General features: G+C 33.9%; 1 protein-coding gene across 1 annotated transcript; it reads left to right on the top strand.

Annotated features, from left to right (window-relative positions):
• Positions 1-8,617: 8,617 nt before the first annotated feature.
• On the top strand, positions 8,618-19,900 carry LOC121411073. Its single transcript, XM_041603565.1, has 4 exons — positions 8,618-8,783; positions 11,575-11,645; positions 12,570-12,684; positions 16,444-19,900. Exons 1-4 carry the CDS (start codon positions 8,777-8,779, stop codon positions 16,680-16,682), a joined length of 432 nt encoding a protein of 143 aa, XP_041459499.1. The 5' UTR covers positions 8,618-8,776; the 3' UTR covers positions 16,683-19,900.
• Positions 19,901-20,768: the final 868 nt, after the last annotated feature.

Raw genomic sequence — 20,768 nt, 5'->3', positions numbered from 1 at the left:
TGAATTTGAATTTTTAAGCTCATGTCCACCAACCTGTGGAATTGCCCATATCATATGTTTAGTGGCCAAATTGATGGTATTTCTGTATTCATGATCTGGTGAGATCTAGTTGTAAATTGTAATATTAGTTTTGATACATTTTGTTGTGCAAAGTATTTCTATTTCCTCTTCACTTCATATTTCCTTTCTCTTAACTGCTTAGAGGCAATTTGTTAATTTGCAGAATATAAAATTATTATCATTATGAATACACCCTTTAACATCTACACAGTTCGTGAAAAAATTATCCATTGACCATATTAAAGCTGATACTTTTGATAACTTAACAGATATATATTCTTCAAGCTTTCAACCTGTCTTGAAATATCAAACATATTGTGTGTTTGTGATAATGTTTTCCATGGTCACCACCTACCAGCAAGTCTCATTTTAAAAAGAATTAATTGGAAGAATTCTTATGTGACAATATTCTAGTTATTGTAAAAATATTTGTTGGTAAATGCAAATATTTGAGCAGATTTGTGTAGCCCTATATTCAAAAGGTATCTTATATAATCAGTTATTAATTTTGAAATATATACATGTACATTGACATCTTTACAATTTGTGAACAAGTGTCCATCTATTGACCATAGAGATTGCAATTTTTGATAACCTAACACACATATGACCTTCAGCAACCTAATATGAAAAATATTGCATTTGACCCGAGACATACAGCATCTTTGTAATAATTAGTTCCCATGGTCGCCAATTGCCAGCATTTCGCATATAATAATAGAATATGTACTTTTATTCTATAATTAATTAGCGTAGATATAATCAGTCCCTGTCGGTGTAGCATGTCTGATTAAAGTGGGGGGGTATAATATGTTCCGGCTATTGCAATTGATTAGTAAAATGACTGTCATATTGAATTGATCAAGATTTCATTCAACCATAATGAGGTATTTGTTCTTTAAAGGAAATAAGAGTTATATTGAGGTCATATGCTTTGAATAGTTGAAAGATATGTCTTGTAATCAGTGGATGCATGTTTTGAAAACATAGTTACAGAAAAGTTCAGTTAACTCAGATAATGAAGGTAGGTTTATGTTACAGAATTCAGGTCTGAATAATATTGTTGTTTAAATATTCAAAAAGTAGAGATTTATTGTGATATTGCAATGTAGAATGCGGTCATATATCAATGATTAAGACGAAAAGAGCAACTATATTTTTCAGTAACACAATATACAAAATTTTCCATTATAACTCATCAGGGAAATGCTATATGTGTGGAGGCACCGTCTAATAATAAATGAATGAGCTATCTAAGTTTAAATCAATGTAATGCCTTCAAGTCTGTTCAAAGCTTTGGTAGACAGTCAGTAGTATACAAATAATGAATGTTTATGAGTGCAATGGACAGAATACTTAATGAGGTGAAAGATGAAATGATCCATTCAATGAGGCGTAGCTGAGTTGAATATATCATTCATTTTATCTTTCACCGAATGAAGTATTTAGTCCATTGCACGAATGAAAATAACATTCATTCATGCAATGTTATTATGACACCTAAAAATAGATTCTTTTTTATATGAAATTTGTGAATTTGGATGGAATTCTGTCCATTGCTCATGCATTGCCAGCTCGGTCTGTTGATTGTCGCATATGTCGCAAACAATGCGCGTGTGCATACAATGGACAAAATCGTATGGATCCAAAATTGCACGATAAATGGATCTAAAATTGCAATGTTGATAGAGTCATTGAAAAATGGGCTGAATGATTAATCTCGAACAACCAGTCAAATGACAAGGATCTATCTAGGTGTCATATAATGCAAATTATAATCAATTATTATTAACATTCCAATCTTAAATTTTGGTGGCAATTTATTATTTTTTGGTCATTAATCCTTAGTGAAAATTTGGGTTTTGATTGTTTGGATATAGAGTGCCCTGTCCTGGATAATGTTTTCTTTTTCTTTTAAAAGGGGCCTTTGAGCTTTTGTCTGAACGGCTCTGTAATTGGATAAGTAAGCTATGGATTAAGAATATACCCTGAGATTTTTAGCCCCTTTCCTGATTCAGAAGTAGTTTGATATAAAAAGAGGAAGAAATGCAGATATTTTATAGTTATCAGGCACGTAATCAAAATAAATTTTCAATTGAAATCATGAAATTCATCCAACTAAATATATTTTTATTTTATACTCTCCACATCATAAATGTTTTATGGCATACAGATTCATGCAGTCTAGTAATAGATTGAAATAGTGACTTCCACTATTAAAGGGGGTATTTACCAAAACTTGAAATAAACTTATTTTATGTGATAGTAAGCAGTTAAGATCCAATCACATGAGATGTCATGTGACAGTAATAAGGGGATATGATACCAAACCTTATCTAAAGAGGACACCAAACATGGCTCGTGCTTACACATTTTATTGCGGTTAACAAAATATTATCTTTGTATAACTCTGAATGAAAAATTATGTAGACAAAATCTTTCCGGTTTCTTATTTCATGAGAAAAATATAACCATCAATTAGGTTGTTTAATGTATAGACCTGCTGACTTTAATTCATTTAGTGTTATACATAATTCTGTTTTAAAGGCAGTTGGGAACATTGTCGGAGGATCTAAAAAAAATCTCTGATCCAATTGCTGATTCAATCATGGTTGCATAGGTCAGACAGGAATGACTAGAACAAACAGTCAGTTATTCATCAAGATAATTATAATCATAATGGTATTCAGCTCATGTTTTACCTGACAATTAACATAGTGACTGTGCTTCTCTGTCAATCAAAACCAAGGAAATTTTTCAGATCTGACAATTTGTCAGACAGACAAATGTTTGATGAATGTTTTGGACAAAAAGAGATACAACAAACTTCTCACTCAATGGTTTTCCCCCTTGTTTGAACAAATTATTTCTTTGCTTTTACAAACAATTGGTGAGTTCACATGTTATCCCAAGTATTATTTTTTAAAGATTTTATTTAATGTGTTTAAAAAACTCCTGTAAAGGAGTACTCCACACTAAAAATAATGTGACTTCTACCGATAAAGAAAAGTCAGACAAACTCACCGAAATTTTGATCAAAATTGGACAAGGAATAAGGAAGTTATGAATATTCAATGAGTAAAGAGATGATGTCATATCCCCACTTGTTCTTTCGTGTTATTACATAAAATTATGTTCATTCTAATTTTATCCTACAGGAACTCAAGTAATTGGATTGAAAACTGATTTAATGCATGAGATACTCATTGCTGCAAATTATTTTATTATACAGATATATGTATGAGAACATGAATTTCATGTAATAACATAAGAAGTAGCAAAGTGGAGATGTGGCATCATCAGCCCATCTATTGAATTTTCATGAAAACATGCATATAACTGTTTTCACAGAATATTGCTAAACTTTGAAATTCAATAACTTCATTATTTTTTATCAGAATTTGATGTGAATTATTCAGCATTTTGATTGTTGAATTTTACTCTATTTAGATATGATTATTTTCTGCCTGGAGTACCCCTTTAATGTGAATGAGAGGCAATCTCTGTTGAAGAAAATTGGTCCATTTAAATTGATGAATTTAGATTGCGCACATGAAAAGAATGATTGTTATGATTATACCAATGCAGCCATTACTTTATCAAAAAAATATTTGAATATTACTGATCTTGTGCTTGTTTGCCATTCAGTTCATAGGACTATACACACTTTATGATCTTTCCTGAGTTTAATACTTGAAATCTGGCAAGACATATACATGTATAGCTCTAGAAAAGAAAAAAATGTGATTTTTCGTGGAAGGATCGAGCGATGAGATTCAGATAAAAGATGACCTGTCCCTTATCATCTTTCTTCCAATTCGTCATGTTCAGAATATATAACCAAGGACAAAGGAGGGAAATTGAAATATACAAAATCATTACTCATCTTTCCTTCTGCACTTTGTTGGGTTCTTTATCCCAAATAAATCTTGATAATTATTTATATTGTTTGTAGATTTATTAAAACACTTCTACTAATCTTTATTGATTTAATTTACTATTTTAATGTATGAATAAAGAAATTTAGAATTGGGTATATCAATTTAAAAAAAAAAAACACTTCATGTCATAACATCTTTTTTGAGCACAATTGAGTTAATCCTGCATTAGTGAGGAAAGCTGTAAAGTTGGATTAATTAATGGTTTGACATTAAGACTCGATTAATTTCAAACTGAAAAATTTAAGCATTTTCATGATTGTGACCACTGCAGTGACCTTATAGAAGTAGGAGTCGCTTTACTGACCTGGTTCTTCTAAACATAACATTTTCAGCATTTAATTTTTACCTTGTTTATTTTTACAGAAACTGCGTTCTGAACTTATTATTACCTACCATTAAAGCCTGTGTTCAAGAGCAAAAATCTGTTGACTGAACTTAGCACTTGAGAATGATTATTAGAGGTCCAGATTGAATAGGTGCAATTACAGGTGCAGGTACAAAAACTACACTCATTATTTTCTGCTGTCATACATCTGCAGAACTTGTATCCGGCTTCAAGAGATATATCCGTTTTCATTTCGAAGGGTTATAGAAAACTCTTTGATCAAATTTGATGGTAGGCTCCCATTGGTTTCTCAAACTCAATGAAAAGTGGCTGGTATTGTAGTGTAATCTAATTGAATAATAATACAGTCATTGAACGAATAAAGTATGTTCTGTTGAACTAAATCAGCATTATGTCAGCTTCATTTCAGACAATTATTTTAACAAGTTTTGTTTGATCAGATCGGTTCCTCCAAATTGGCAACAATATTATTTTCTTTCATTACTACACTTTCATTTCTATTTTCTTTCATTACTACACTTAGCCTTTTAAAGTTTGCAAGAAATATTTTTTAAATGCCAATTTGTGTAGAAAGGAGTGATCATGAAGCTATTTAATTGCATTGCCAATTTGAGAATAATTTTGAGAGCTTCTGCATCAAAAGTTATAGACCAAGCTACTGAATATTGCCACTTTATAGAGTATTATTGTACAAAGAAGAGGAAGAATCATGTTGATCTCAGACTTCAAGAAGGGCTTCACTTGAATGAAGATTTTAATTGACCACATGATACAAAAGAAGAAACATATTCTTGTACTTATTCAGGGTTGTAATAGGAAGAATATACAATGTCTGATGGGAGTAACTAGTCAATCTATTGACTGCATCTGAATTGGCCATCATATCCAATTAGACTCAAGTACAAAGCCATCCATAAGGGAGGGAAGAAGAGTTGGAGACAGAGGAGGGGTGAGGAGAGGGGATGAATAGGGGTGATGGAGGGAGAGAGGGGTAAAGTGTGTGTACAAAAGAGAGTGGGGAGATATTGGGTATCTATAGCCGTGTTTATGCTTCCACTTTTCAGGCCAGAATCAGCGTTTCCAAACGTGGTAAGTCGAAAACACGGTTGCGTCCATGCTTTCATTTAAACGCTGTTTCAAAACGCCGATCGTAAACTCACATAAAGGAGCGTTTGTAAACGTTGTTTGACCAGAATCAGGCTTTCTGGGGAAGTATAAACTGAACCACGATCGTAAATGTGTATAAATGACATCATTTGGTACATGCTTCCGGTGAGATGAAAATCATCGGGCAAATACAGTCGCATTGCTCAATGGTCGCATGTTACCTCCACGGAATTACCTCTCATCTCCCTTGTTTTGCATGTGTACTAATAGTAGTACTATTACTAATGTTACTCTTCAAATTTGTCATCACGATGAATGTTGAGGGATTTATAAAAAAAATCTGGAACATGATATTTAATGAGGAGACATCGCCAGATGCCCCAGTAGCATAAACAAATAGATATTTTATTATTTTGTATACTTAATATTCTCTATTTTTTCTTACTATTATCCTCATCATGGTGCAAATTATATGGCTATATCAAGAAGCTCCATGCAATGACTAAAATATCAGAAATTGTTTGATGTTTATATAACAGTCGATGTACCTTCCCCATAACAACACTCAGAAAAAAAATCTTTCGAAAAATGGCGCGCCCAATATGACCTCGCTTTCCTGCTCAACTAAAATTACGATGCGAAGCCAGCTGGAGATCATGATTTCGCCTCTGAAAAGTTAAGCATTTTTTTTTTAATTTATTTATTCATTCATTGCAACCATGACAGTTGGAGTATTGAACAGCACTCCCAGAACCACGTTTAAGTTCAACGTTTGAAAACACTGATTCTGTCCTCGCAATAGAAGCATAAACACACCCTAAAAGAGATTCAAAGCGGGAAAGAGAGATGGGAAGGGGATAAAGGAAGGAACAGGAGTGAAGAGACAGAGAGATGAGATGGGAGGAAGAGAAAGAGAGAGGAGAGAGGGGGGTGGGTATCTAAAAGAGCTCAACTGAGAGAGAGAAATGGGAAGGGGATAGAGGGAAGGAAGATGTGTAAAAAGAGAGAGGTTGGTGAGATGAAGGGTGGGGAGTAAGAAAGAGAGAGAGAGACAGAGAGTGGGGAAATATCAAGAGAGAAAAGCAAGAGTGAAGAATGTAGAGAGAGACAGAGACAGAGGAGGAGATGGAGCTAACGGAGGATGAAAGTTCATGCACCCCATTATCCAAAGGGGAGGCATGAGTCTTTCTTTTCATGCATGCCTGAGCCCAATCAACGATTTAATGGACATTACATAGAAAAAAATTATAATCACGACCTGCTTCATGCTGAGCAAAATCATTCTAAAGACAAATAAACGTTGATCCCTCTCTCCATTGATGAGTAACCTTCGTACTCAGGAGTACATTCAGGAACAGACGGTATGTGCCCCCATCCCCTTTTCGAGAAAAAAAATTGGTATTATAATCAATCTGTTTTTATAAATACTTCCCATAATTGCATGTTTTTTTAATTTCAAATTGATAACATTTTGCTGGTGTTTTCAGAAAATTCTGAAGAGATGTACATTTATTTAATTCTATGCTTCCCCTTTATTCATGAAATCCTGGATCTGCTCCAGCACATTTTCACATCTCATTTCCTGGATCAAAGAGTCATAAACCTTGCATCCATATTGATTGAGCCCCTGCTTTCCATATGCATCTCTGTTTATTATACGATCTTGGTCGATTGGGTGAATGCGAGTTGGTTATCTGGATAATGGATTTTTAATCCAATAGATTGTTTAAAGTTTAATTTGTCTGTTATCAGTAGAGTATTAACAGTTTCAATGAGCTTACCTGATACTCATCAATTTGTTATTATTACCGATGCTTTTGTTAGTGTGAGATGATAGCATTTTAGTCCAAACACAAATATGGCAAGAATTTCTCCCCCTTAAATATTTCCTTTTTTATTCTTTACACTTGAAACTGATATCCAGTTATTGTATAATTATTGTTAACTTCATGATAACATTTCATTTCTAAACTTAATTGTTAGTATATCATTCCCACTTAATCTGATTAGGAAGTGACACCAATCTTAATATTAATGTTTCAACACCACCCATAGACACATAATACTTTATATTTCTTGTTACTATCACCGTTAATATATATTGGTGATATTTATTAAAGAAGTCAAGAAGAAGAAGGAGGAGGAGGAGAAAAAGAAGAAGAGGAGGAGGAAGAAGAAGAAGGACAAGAAGGAAGAGGAGAAAAATAAAAGAGTGTGTAGGAGAAGAAAAACTGCTGGTCAGACTAACAACAAATATATTATGCAGTAAAGTGAAACTAACCATGATTCTTATTGAATTAAAGAAAATTGACAGCCATTTGCATTTGTGTTCCCTATTAGTACTATTGCTTCTCCATATTCCCCCAATAGCTCATATAATTATGAGTTCTCACTCAGATTTCAAATATAAAGTGGAAATAGCGTAGGGAATTGTCAAGTGTTGTCGCTGCAAATGCAGGAGTTTTTTCATATCTACTTGAGATAGTTACAGGATACCATTATCCTTGACAACATGAAGTGGTTGAAGGCAATGGCAGTCTAGTATGTACTAATGTTGACTCATCAGCAGTAGAGAGGGCTTCAAACCAGCATGATTCAGATTTTGCAAATTGGCAACATTTCTATTTCACCCCTCCCCTTTTCTCTATCTCTTTCTCTCTATTTCCTTCTATCCCCTCTTTTTCTCTCATTGTGAGTGCATTCTATTTCGTACAGTTAAAACATTACAAATATTTATTTGTTTCTTCCAGATAAGTGATACAATGTCATGTGAGCTTTGAAGGTTTGCATGGTGGTAAGACTAGATAGAGGCTTTTGCGGTAACATCATGTAGGTTAGTCCTGACGAAGAGCGAAGCTTATGTGCTTGAAACATCAAGCATAACAGTCCTCTTAAGAGCTATTATCAGAAAGATAAACCAACGGTCCTCTTCAGGACTAACCTAAATGGTTTTAACTGCAAAACTCTCCATCCAATACAAAGTCAGTACATAGTTCCTAGATGCCCTTGTAAGATTTGAATGTTAGGAAGTCAAATGTGTTTGCATTATTGAATAATTGATAAAACCTGACATTTTTGACAGGGTTGAAAGAAAATAAATGATCAATAATGAGGGTGACAGAGAATTTTTGTTGATAATAACTGGACTGTTCTCTCTTTCCACTATATTATTTGCCCACAGATTGGTTGTTTCGCAGCTCTGTGCCTAGAACTTCTTAAGAGAGACAGTTTGGTTGTTCTGTACATAGGGTCAGGTATATTTGGTCTTTTCCTAAGTAGCATCTACCCATCCTCTGTAGCCCTTGCAGAGCAGCACATCAGAATGTCAGGTAAGTACTTCTTTTTCCTGTTCTTATTGCTTTAATGCAACGACTGCTTACAAAATTCTTTTGCTCAGGACACTTCCAGAGCTTGAGACCCAAACCAGAAATGGGCTGGCAGATTTTGCCACAAACCATGTTTCATGAAACTCCCTCTCTTCTACTGAATGATATCATCCCTATGTAGCACCTAAAAACATGTTCCGGTCATGCATAAAGTCACGCATAAAGTCGTGTGTAACTTTACAAATAGCGTTGTGAAACCCCATCCTGACATGGTAGTCCTAACATATGTAGCGTGACCATTAACTGGCATTTGATCTCTGATGTTCAACCTCATCAATCTACATAAAACATAAAATTTTATCTGTCTATGGCCTTTATAGGTAACTTTAAAAACAGCTTTGTGAAACCCCATCCTGACATGGTAGTCCTAACATATGTAGCGTGACTATTAACTGGCATTTGATCTCTGATGTTCAACTTCATCAATCTACATAAAACATGAAATTTTATCTGTTTTTGTCTCACCTGCGAAGCAAAGTGAGACTATAGGCGCCGCTTTTCCGACGGCGGCGGCGACGGCGGCGGCGGCGGCGACGGCGGCGGCGGCGTCAACATCAAATCTTAACCTGAGGTTAAGTTTTTGAAATGACATCATAACTTAGAAAGTATATGGACCTAGTTCATGAAACTTGGCCATAAGGTTAATCAAGTATTACTGAACATCCTATTAGAGTTTCATGTCACATGACCAAGGTCAAAGGTCATTTAGGGTCAATGAACTTAGACCATGTTGGAGGAATCAACATCGAAATCTTAACCTGTGGTTAAGTTTTTGAAATGTCATCATAACTTAGAAAATATATGGACCTAGTTCATGAAACTTGGACATAAGGTTAATCAAGTATCACTGAACATCCTGCATGAGTTTCACGTCACATGACCAAGGTCAAAGGTCATTTAGGGTCAATGAACTTTGGCCGAATTGGAGATATCTGTTGAATTCCCATCATAACTTTGAAAATTTATGGATCTGATTCATGAAACTTGGACATAATAGTAATCAAGCATCACTGAAAATTTTGTGCAAGTTTCAGGTCTCATGATTAAGGTCAAAGGTCATTAGGGTCAATGAACTTTGGCCGAATCGGGGTATCTGTTGAATTACCATCATAACTTTGGAAGTTTATTGGGCTAGTTCATTAAACTTGGACATTAGAGTAATCAAGTATCACTGAACATCCTGTGCACATTTCAGGTCACATGACCAAGGTCAAAGGTCAATGAACTTTGGCCGAATTGGGTGTATCTGTTGATTTACCATCATAACTTTGAAAGTTTATGGATCTGATTCATGAAACTTGTACATAAGAGTAATCAAGTATCACTGAATATCCTGTTTGAGTTTCACGTCACATGATCATGGTCAAAGGTCATGTAAGGTCAATGAACTTTGGCCATGTTGGGGTTTTTTGGTGAATAACCATCATATCTCTGTACGTTTATTGGTCTAGTTCATAAAAAGTGGACATAAGAGTAACCATGTATCACTGAACATCTTGTGCGAGTTAGAGTAGTATTCAAAGTCAGCACTGCTGCTATATTGAACTGCGTGATGCAGGTGAGACGGCCAGAGGCATTCCACTTGTTGGACTTTATAGGTCCTGACCTTTTTCAAGACCTTTTCCAGAGGTGGACAAAAGCAAGTTTAAGGACCATGTTTATCACATCATTATAGACCTTGACACACTTTATCTCTTTGATTTAATTGGATAACTTTCTCATCTCAAAAGCCAATAGGCCAATGAGGAACTGCAAGATAGCCATGTGTGAGCATCACTCCTGTATACTCTACTCTGATTGGTTGATTTGTCTCTCAGTGACAAAAAAGTGCCTTTTTGATGGCACCACGGAAACGAAGAGTTCAAGGAGTTGGAATGTGCTGGCAGCCCTGTGAATAGATATCATGGGATAAATTATACCTACTTGCACGCAATCCATGATTTATTTTGTAAATGAAAATAATATACCCGTTTTTTCAGTCCTTAACCGTCAATCATAGAAAGTTAGTGCTGGAATGTGACAGATAAGTAAGGAGTGAGGGCAAGTCTTTTAGTATTGATAACAGTAATTGTTTTATGTTTTGTTTAAAATATTTTGCTCATAATGTGGAATCCATCTGCTTGGGGGAAGTAATTTGGTGATAAAATTACTCTTTAGATCTCTGCTGAATTCATTGCAGCTTATCATAAGCCTCCAGCACTTTTTTACCAATCAGCAAACTGCCAATCCCACAATGCTCTCTTTATCACATAACATAAACTGGGTTCCAAAAGTTACTTATCAAACTTCACAAGCGCACTACACAAATTACAATTTGCAATTGAATGTAAATATGTTCTTCTCCTAACACCCCCTAAAGAGTGTAATCCTGCATTCTCTTTAGGTTTACCAAGGTGAATATATTTAACAATATTTCTGATAAAATCCCCCAAAAAAGAAGGATCTGTTTCATGTCTTTTTCTTATCAATGATCAAACCTGCCAATGTTTGCTTATTATGCTCATTATTGCTCTTAACCCTTTCACCTTTTCTGACAAGCTCTCATACGAACAGCATAATATCTTTTTCCTTTTTGTTAACTTTGTTAATTGCGTGCACAGATAATTAGAATAAATTGGAAGATCAAAATGGAGAAGATGCTGAGCTTGATTCCCTATTAAAGTTGCTTTTGTATGTGGAGCAATCTATCTCTTACAAAAAACCCAAATATTATCTTGTGATTATTATCTTACAGGATTGGTAACGAGTTGTATCGTGATTGGAGCTGCTACAGGAGAGATGACATTCCCTGTAATAGTTGGTAGGGTAAGTATCTTCAGTCTTTAACTTTCCTATAATCTCTTGACTGCTATTCAACTCTATATTGTTTGACTCAGTATCTTGTGATCATGAGTCCATGCTAACGTGTTAATGAGAAGAATAGGCACAATGTCTGCCCATGGTTCAATGCGTAGTAGTATTGAACAGAATTACTTGTTCCTATCTATCTATCTAACTATCTAGTCTGTCTAATCTGTCTATCTATCTATCTATCTATCTATTTCTCTATCTATTTATCTGTCTATCTATCAATCTATCTATCAATTTATCTATCTAATCTGTGTATCTATCTAATATGTTTATCTATCTAATATGTCTATCTATCTATCAATCTATTTCTCTATCTATCAATCTATCTATCTATAAATCTTTCTATCTATCTATCTATCTATCTCTATCTATCTATCTATCTGTCGGTCAGTCTATCTATATATCTACCTATCTGTGTATATATATATATGTTGTATACAGAATTGTAAATAGGGGTTCCCTTTGACATCTTACCAGATGTTTTATGTTTTTTATTCTTCCAGTTTCATGCATGAAAAGTTTTAACGTTGCAAATATCACATTCTGATTTTTTAAGATGTACAGTTACAACATTTTTTAAGATAAAATTAAAAAATATGTTGGTAATGATCCATTGAAAGTATTTATAGCTGTATACTTATGTAAGGGTCTGTTGTTATTGTTTCATGTCATTTTTTTCTCTTGTCTTTATATATTATAAACTCTGTTTCAGTGTTTTAAACATGTATATATTTTATTGTACCTGTGAGCATAAATGTACATCTTCTAGTAAAGGACATATACCCAGTGGTATCCAAGATACTCTCAAGGACAATTATCATTCATCAACACCTTGTTGCTATTAAAGTATCACTCTACATCATTCTTTTTTTTTTACAGTTGATCTTCCCAATACAACCTATGTTCTTCCTGGCCTTCTGTGCTGGAGCTTGCTGTCTTGGTATCCTGGTCTTTGGTCTCCTCCAAACCATATCCTATTGTTCGGCAGAGAAAGGTAATTATCACAGTCCCTCATATTTTTATCTTCTAGATACATGTATTTCTGTGTGTGTGTGGGGGGATGGGAGAGGATTGCTAAAATATCCCATGAAATTCCAGGGTTATGTGTGAACAATAACTTAATGAGATAATATACCGGGTTGAATGAGATATGTTTTTAATGCATTATCTGACTAATCAAATTAGAAATAAAGGAAAAAGTGCTTAGCCTATATTTTGTAATTGTAGATGGTGAAGCAATTTTTTGACTGTCAGGGGAATGGGGCAGGTTTCCATTTGTCATTTTCACTTTTAGCTCTGGTGGGTGTTTCATAAAGCTGTTCGTAAGTTAAGAGCGACTTTAAGAACGACTGGTGATCCTTTCTTGTGGTAAATTGTATATACATTGGCGATGGTTACGCGCGTAAGAAAGGTTCACCAGTCGTTCTTAAAGTCGTTCTTATCTTACGAACAGCTTTATGAAACGGCCCCCTGGTCTTAGTCTTTAAGGCATCTCAAGGGAAACAGAAGAAGTAGCCATTGGAGACTAGGTGGCCTTCATAGGTTTGACTGTATGGACAAGACTTACTGAAACTTGCACAATGCTAATGACCAAGCCTTATTATCCGGGATTTTTTTTTCCTATTTATAATTAAACTTAATTTCCTTTACCAATTTCAATTTTTTGTTTCATAGGTTTTCATTCAACTTTTCTTCAAAATAATAAATTTACTGTCTTACAATAACTTAAGAGCTCTTTTCATTTGCTAGTTTTTCTGGTATAAAGGCGAAGCAGAAATCTAATTATTAGGTTCTGTGGGTTGAGTTGTTGATTTGATCATTTCGACCATTTATATTTACAGTATTTGTATGAGAAAAAAATTATGTGTTTTGAGTAAGCTTTTAAGTTGTTTCAGAATTATTCCCATGACTAAAACCCTGGTTTATCTTAGACTTTAAACTATGAATTTATTTTAGGTAGTAAAATATGACAATAACCTCTCAAAGAAAATGTTTCATTGATGTTTTTTGTTAGTTTTTTGTTGAGTTGATTAACTAAAATATGATCAATAGTAGGGGATTTTTTAATGAATTTAATTGCTTCATCAGTTGGAATGAAAGTGATTACTGGTACATGATGCTTCAAATTTCAACAGATGACATTCCTTTTAGAAAATTGCATCATAAAATGTTTTACTGTCATATATGACTGAAATGTCTATTTTCATGGACAGATATTCACCACACTTTCCCATTTTGAATGTGACCACCCCTTCTGCATAACAATAAAAAATTACCACTTAACATCTAGGCTATAATGTTTCTTTGATTTATTTTTACTTAAGTTAATATAATATTTATTTGTAAATATTAGTCTCTGTATCTACCTTGTGTTTACCTCAAGAAGAAGGAGAAGGAGAAGACCATAACATGATTTCTCTCTCTCTCATGCCTACAGAGGCAGAAGATTAAATCTAAGGTATCCCATGATTTTCAAACTTATTATTTCCTCCCTCCAGCATATTCCACTTCTAACCTTTCTGACAATCTTTTGGACTGTGTATTTGTATTCTTCCATCTCTTCACTATTCTTAAAGCTCTCCTTCCTTGTCCATACTTTTGTCAAATCAAACCTATGATAATAATAGCATATGAAAAGTTCGGTGTTAAAATTACACCACTGGTGTTCGTAGATGACCACACCCTTTTACGCCGGTGTAAGGTTATACAGGGTTCATACAAAACCCCTTAGTATTCAGCTTATTGTGACACTCCAGGGTGTAAATTCAAAACTTGTAGGTGTTCATCTCACGACATCGACTTGTGTAATTCTTGTGTAGTAGGTCTCACGGTACACAATGTATCTGTAATTGTTTGTGTAATTCTTAATAGTGTTTTAAAACAGTGCTGGATGGGGGTATTTTCACCTTTACTCTCTGGTCAATTTGGTGTTTGTTGAAGCATGGCATGATCTCTTGGTTATTAAGAGAGGATGGTTCAAATGGAAAGTGTATGCATCAAAAGAGGATTTGCATTTGTACAAGGAAGAATGATGGGCATCAGAATGGTCAAATGAAATGATATATTTATTCAAATGAAGATAGATGATACGAATGCTACAACAAAGGTCATAGACATCTAAAGACTGGGCTAAAGCTTTGGTAAAGAGTAACTTGTGAAAACTATGCTTGAGTAACATCTAACATTGCCTTTTTTTCGCATCTAGTGCCTTGTTTTCATTTTTTTTAAAGCTATTTGACAACTTATATTTCAGATTTTGTGATTTGGGATAGCAGAAAGCTACAGGAAGATAGTATCCCTAAAATTTCAGTCTATTTCATGCTTTGGAATGGGTTATGTCCCCAAAGGTTTAAATATTCAAATATTTCATTATTATCTGCACCCAATCAAAATGAAATTCATGTAAAAATCAGAAAAAAATATCGTGTAAAACACAATTTCATTTCATATCATATCTATTATGGACAAACATTTTTATATAATCTAGGAATGAAAAGGAATAGTGATAGATGCATTTACAGAATTTACCTAAAAAGGGTGATACCAAGGTTTACTACAATTAAACAAAAAATACAGTTAGTGTTAAGTCTGTTGTCTGCAACAAATAGAATGATCATATTTTTTCAAACTTTCAAGTAATCTTTAATTTGTACGATACATTAAATCTTAATATCTATATTTCTATTTTACTTTCCTTGAAATACATGCGGTTTTGAAAGAGCTTAAAAAGATGGAAGGGGAAAATGAAATATAAATTGATGCATGATCTTTGTACTTGTATTAACCATTATTCATATACATGTTTGTATATATAGGTATTGATTTCATTTGGTATATATATATATGAATAAGATCAACTCTTCATATACATTTAATATATTTTGTAGTAAGGAGGATATTTTGTATAAAATTCTGTTATGAAGTCTTTCACAATGTAGAATACAAAAGTAATTAAGGAGATCTTGCATCATCAGCTCATTTATTGCTCAATCGTTTCTCAAAATAACACAAATTCCATACCCTTTCAATGTTATATTTTATTCAGTTTGTATCAATTTCAGAACAGAGTGCCTCTTTAATATAAACTTTAAACCAGTAATTAAGAAAATTGAGATGTAACTAGGTATTTTGTCCATGGATAGTAGTGCATCAAAGATATATAGCATGAGAGTACTGAATGCTTATTTCCTTTAAAGTTTTCTTTTCAGAGTGGACATGGTGTATTTTCAGTTTGTAAAGATGAGATGAGACATCGAGTCTAGAAAATTTTCCTCGTTTTTTTTTTTATATGCCCGTCTCGACGGGACATATTCCTTTTCAAATGAATATTAAGGCTCATTTATAGTTGATTTGATTTATGAAATTAATTATAAATTTACATTTACATTCCTGGCCAACATTCAACCAACAAAAGAGAAACAATCTGATTCAATCTGTAAATATCATCTGTAAATACAAGCTACTGTGTAGAATAAATGAGAAAAATTGAATTATGAATGGAATAAAAGCACTTGAGACGTACATCACCAATTTTATGATGCATACTCATCAAGGCACTTTGTAAGCCAGACGTTAATGAAATGTCAAGTAGTGGTACAAATGAGATTGTGCAGTCTGATGATGATGTAGTAACTTTTAGGACAGTTTGCTGAAGATCAAGCTTTCAAGATAAAAAAAATAACATTAAATTGATAAAAAATATTTTTGGGATTCTTGTTTTGATAAATATTCTATTTTGTTTGTATTCTTGCAGCTAAACCAATTCCATTAGCTGAAGGGGCATATATGTGGTGTCGTAGCTGCTGCCTAGCATCTAGAGAAAGCCTCCTGTTTGGGGAATCTAAGTACTACACAACTCTGACGGACACCAATTCAGCCTACAAAGTTATAACTACCAAGGAACAGTTTCAGATGAAACCGTCCGCCAAATCCTCAGAATTAGAAACAGAGTTGGATGACAGTGATAAAATCCATGGGGATGCGCCTAGATAATGAGAATTGTGCTTGTGCAAGATGTCATGTGCATGATTTGTTTTATTTTTGTTTTGTCAATGGCAAATCATGTACAAGAAAAAAAAATGAAACTGTAAATATTTATCTGTTTATGCTACCTGGCCCAGGATCACAAAAATATTGGCAGAAAATTGAGAAATATTGAGTGAAGGCCATGTTTGTCTCTGTACAATTCATCTGTCAACCTACCTGAGGATGTAATACAAAAATACAAAATTAAAATTTACATTAGATTGTATCTGTTGTACTGTATTTGTTGTATCTGCTTTACATTTAACATTAGTTTTACAATTTATTGTATCTTTAATGTTTCAAGGGCCCATTTCATAAATGTAACTGTCATTATGGTAAATACCATTGAAACAGGGCTTGCCAGGCATACCATATCAGAGTTTCTATTTAGACATTATTTAACAAAGTTATCATCATTATTATTCCTTAATGATAAAGATCAGGACTTGTCCTATATCAACCCTGTGGATAGTGTAGTGTTTGTTAAAAGGGTTAAGTTTTGGAGTGCATGAACTATGTCTCATTATTACCCATCTAGTTTTGACAAATGCAAATAAAATGTGCATTGTGTTATTATGTTAGTCCACAGGATAAGGAAAGATTGACCGTAGATCTAGATCCGTAGGATGAAGATCGAGGGTCACTCTCTTCATCATTGTGATCAACAATCCAGTGCCTCCCTAAAATCAAAGATGTTTGGGAGGACATGATATATATATATATCTGTAAATAGCCAGAGTGAATTCATTGCTAAACAAGAGATCAGGGTCAACATATCTTGATCGCGAGCTTGATCTTGCCAATCACATTTGGAGTGGGACTATAGCATGAAATGGAATATTGTACTAGTTTGCATTAAGTGGTTAAATCTATATTAATAAAGAAATGCAGTAAAGGCCTGGTCACACCGCCCTAGCGTTGTTGGAGTGGAGAGAAGAAATCATCGCTCGCTGCCGTTCACCATTTTCGATTTTTTTTTTTTTGTTGTTTTTTCCCCCAATTTTGTGAGCGAAATTCTACCCTCTCAACCTACCGCTCCAACAACGCTCGGGCGGTGTGACCAGGCCTTTAGGAGGGCTTTTGATTGCCAGATTTTTCAATGAATCTTTTTTTTTTGGAAAAAATGAATCCCCATAGTTCCGTTACATTTTGAGTCAAATTTTCATGTTTGAAATATAGAGTTACTGGAAGGCAACAACCTAATTTCCATTAATAGTGGATATAACCTCTTTTTTGTATATGATTTCTGTATTAAATATGTTTATCTCTCTGTAGGAGGGGACACAGACCGTGGGCAGTGATACTAGGAGGGGTGATCGGTTGCCCCCTGTAAATCTAGATTTATTTTGTTTAAAGCAACCAATGGGAGAAAGTTGTCTTGTGCCCTTCCCTTGACAAGAAATTCTTGCACGCAAACTGAAAGTGGTGCAGAAATCTTCAAGAATAGAAAAAAGTTGTCTTTGAATTCTCCATGTGAAGAGCCAACCTTGCTTTAGTGTATTGTTGAATAACATTTCTATGTATGTAAATAATATTATTTGTTTCATGTTTAACTGTGGAAAGGTCCTGATATATTGATGATGATGGTATTGTACTAATAAATCTAATGAATCAATTTTTTGTTTGGCAAATGCAAAGAATAATTGGTTGAATTACCCTCATGGGCATGAGACATAGCCCATCTTGTAGCCAAATAATGAATTACCATGAGGGCCCTGTGCCATAAACCTTAGCAATAAATCATGGGGGTGATTGATTGATTGAATTCATTATTTAAAAATGATCAATTGTAAGAATCCCACCTGTGATCAATTCTTAAGGTTAAGGTTATGGGCCCTGAATAGCATTAAAAATGTGATGGTCATTATCCTCCCACCCCCCCCCCCACGTCCTGAAGAATTGGTTTGATACATTCCTCAGAATGTTTGTATTTTTTTTTCTAAGTACCAGTGAATTTGTGATATTCATGATTGAATTTTATTTTAAAGAGTTCTTTATCTTTGTTCTGCATAATGTCACATCAATCTGTAGATTTGCTTATATCATGTTTTTCACAAGCTAAGAGTAAGATGTAAGAAAAATGAAGCTAAGAATTATTTTATTTTTATACATGTATCTCATATTTTGTTTATATTGAATCTTATTTTGTCTGATGATGTTGTCTATGAAGTACTGTGGAAATGCTTTCAGAAATGTAGAAAACAAAGTGGTAAAGATTTGGAAGATATGACAAAAAAGTTACTTGAAATATATAAATTTGTAAAGCAAATTGCAAGCTGTATAGTATAGCATTATGTGAAAGAAAGCAATTGATTTTACTACAGTGTATGAAGAAATCATGTAGTGATTGCCAGATACCTCGGAAAATAGCCTTTTCGATATTTTGATATTCAATTGATGAGTAATTTAGTATTGATTAATTGCGGACAGTAAGGAAGTTTTAAAAATGAATATGTAAAAAAGTTGAAAAATGTACTTTGATATTCATAGTTTTCTTCATCGATTCACCAGTAATATACTTATTGCTCGTAGATCCTCGGCAATAAATGAGACGAAATGATTTGGAATTTGCTTCAAATGGACCTGCTCATTTTAAATACTGAAAGGAATCTCTATATTTAGTTCAAACGTATGTTTAGATTTGTTCACCCTGACTGAATACTGGTGGTGTGTATAACAAATAAGGCTGAAAAAAAAAACAGTTTCACAAAAGTAGCATGGTGTAATCATCATTTTTATTGCCCATTTTTGTTCAATATGTTATATATTTCATTAATCTTGGAATTATGTAATCTTGGAAATCAAAATCTAAAATGATTTGAACCAATGAGAGAAGTATGTTAGAAATATTTTTGCATGATATGTTTTTAAATATGTTACATAATAAGAATATTACCCCATTCTTCACAAATTGATATAAGTTGTAAAGCTTAATTTAGCATATCAGCCAAAATAATCAGCCAAATTGCTGTCTTTGACCCATGTGTAGTAAATTGGTACCTGACAGGAATGTTAATTACATGAATCAGCTGAGTGTCAGGAATGGCAGACAGTCTGAGGTGGGTAATAATGACAATTAGTGCCTTTAGCACTCTGAAAGCTGGATATTGGCTCAGTCGGTAACGCGTCTGCCCGTCGAACCAAAGATCGTGGGTTCGAGTCCACCCCGGACGGATGACTGAAGCCAGTGCGTTGTGTGTAAACGTCTCTCCCATGTTTCGTAGATGCAGGCTATGTTACAATGGAAAACACTCAGTCCCTCGGATAGGACGTTAAATGGAGGCCCCATGTAGAGGAGAGTCACCACCTTTTCACGTTAAGAACCCACTGCACTATTCGTATAAGAGTAGGGGGAAACCCCGGTGAAGTGGTCCACCTGCATTCCCCCAATCAGTTATATCGGGAGGAGAGACCTGCGGGTCATAGTGATTCAGTTCACTTTTCGCCTCCCAGGCACAGGTGACGCCAAACAAATAATAATAATAATAAAAGCATTATTAGTTATATATACTGGTTGATCAAGAAGAAAGTGATGTTAATTACACATTGATGCCCTGTAAATTAGCTATGAAAATTACTCTATTAAGAAGGGTTCTCTATTTATTTTGAATGGTGGGTAATGTGTTATTCATTCCAAAGTCAACATTCTTCCATCTTAACCAATTCTAAGAGAATAACATTTTATTTCAGTGATTTTATAGATTTTATGGCATAAAAAAGATAATGGAGAAAAATGTGCAATTAATTATTTTCAGATGGCAAATATAAAAACAAGAATGAAAAATGATTGTACAAGTCTTTATTTTAATGATTATGTTGCATGTAGATTGAATAATTGTATTGTTTTATTGAAAAGCTGCATCTTTGAACATAATTAAGATACTGCCATATGTATTGAAAAATTATGATACAAAAATGCCTAAATTCATTTTCTTTGCCCCATGTAAATTAGATTATAATTGTAATAAAATGAAATTTGCTATAACTTTAACATTGATGGTCATTGAATTTTAATACAAGCTGATAGCAAAAGATGAATTTCATCAGTATCAA

Source organism: Lytechinus variegatus, chromosome 3 (assembly GCF_018143015.1).
Source record: "Lytechinus variegatus isolate NC3 chromosome 3, Lvar_3.0, whole genome shotgun sequence".
NCBI lineage: Eukaryota > Metazoa > Echinodermata > Echinoidea > Temnopleuroida > Toxopneustidae > Lytechinus > Lytechinus variegatus.
The sequence above is the reverse complement of the archived record's forward strand: the minus strand, read 5'-3'. Positions and strand labels throughout refer to the sequence as shown.

Excerpts from the sequence above, each read along its gene's own strand:
- LOC121411073 (XM_041603565.1), top strand. Across the intron at positions 11,646-12,569 it reads TCCCTGTAATAGTTGGTAGG|TTGATCTTCCCAATACAACC; the intron begins GTAAGTATCTTC and ends TTTTTTTTACAG. Across the intron at positions 12,685-16,443 it reads CTATTGTTCGGCAGAGAAAG|CTAAACCAATTCCATTAGCT; the intron begins GTAATTATCACA and ends GTATTCTTGCAG.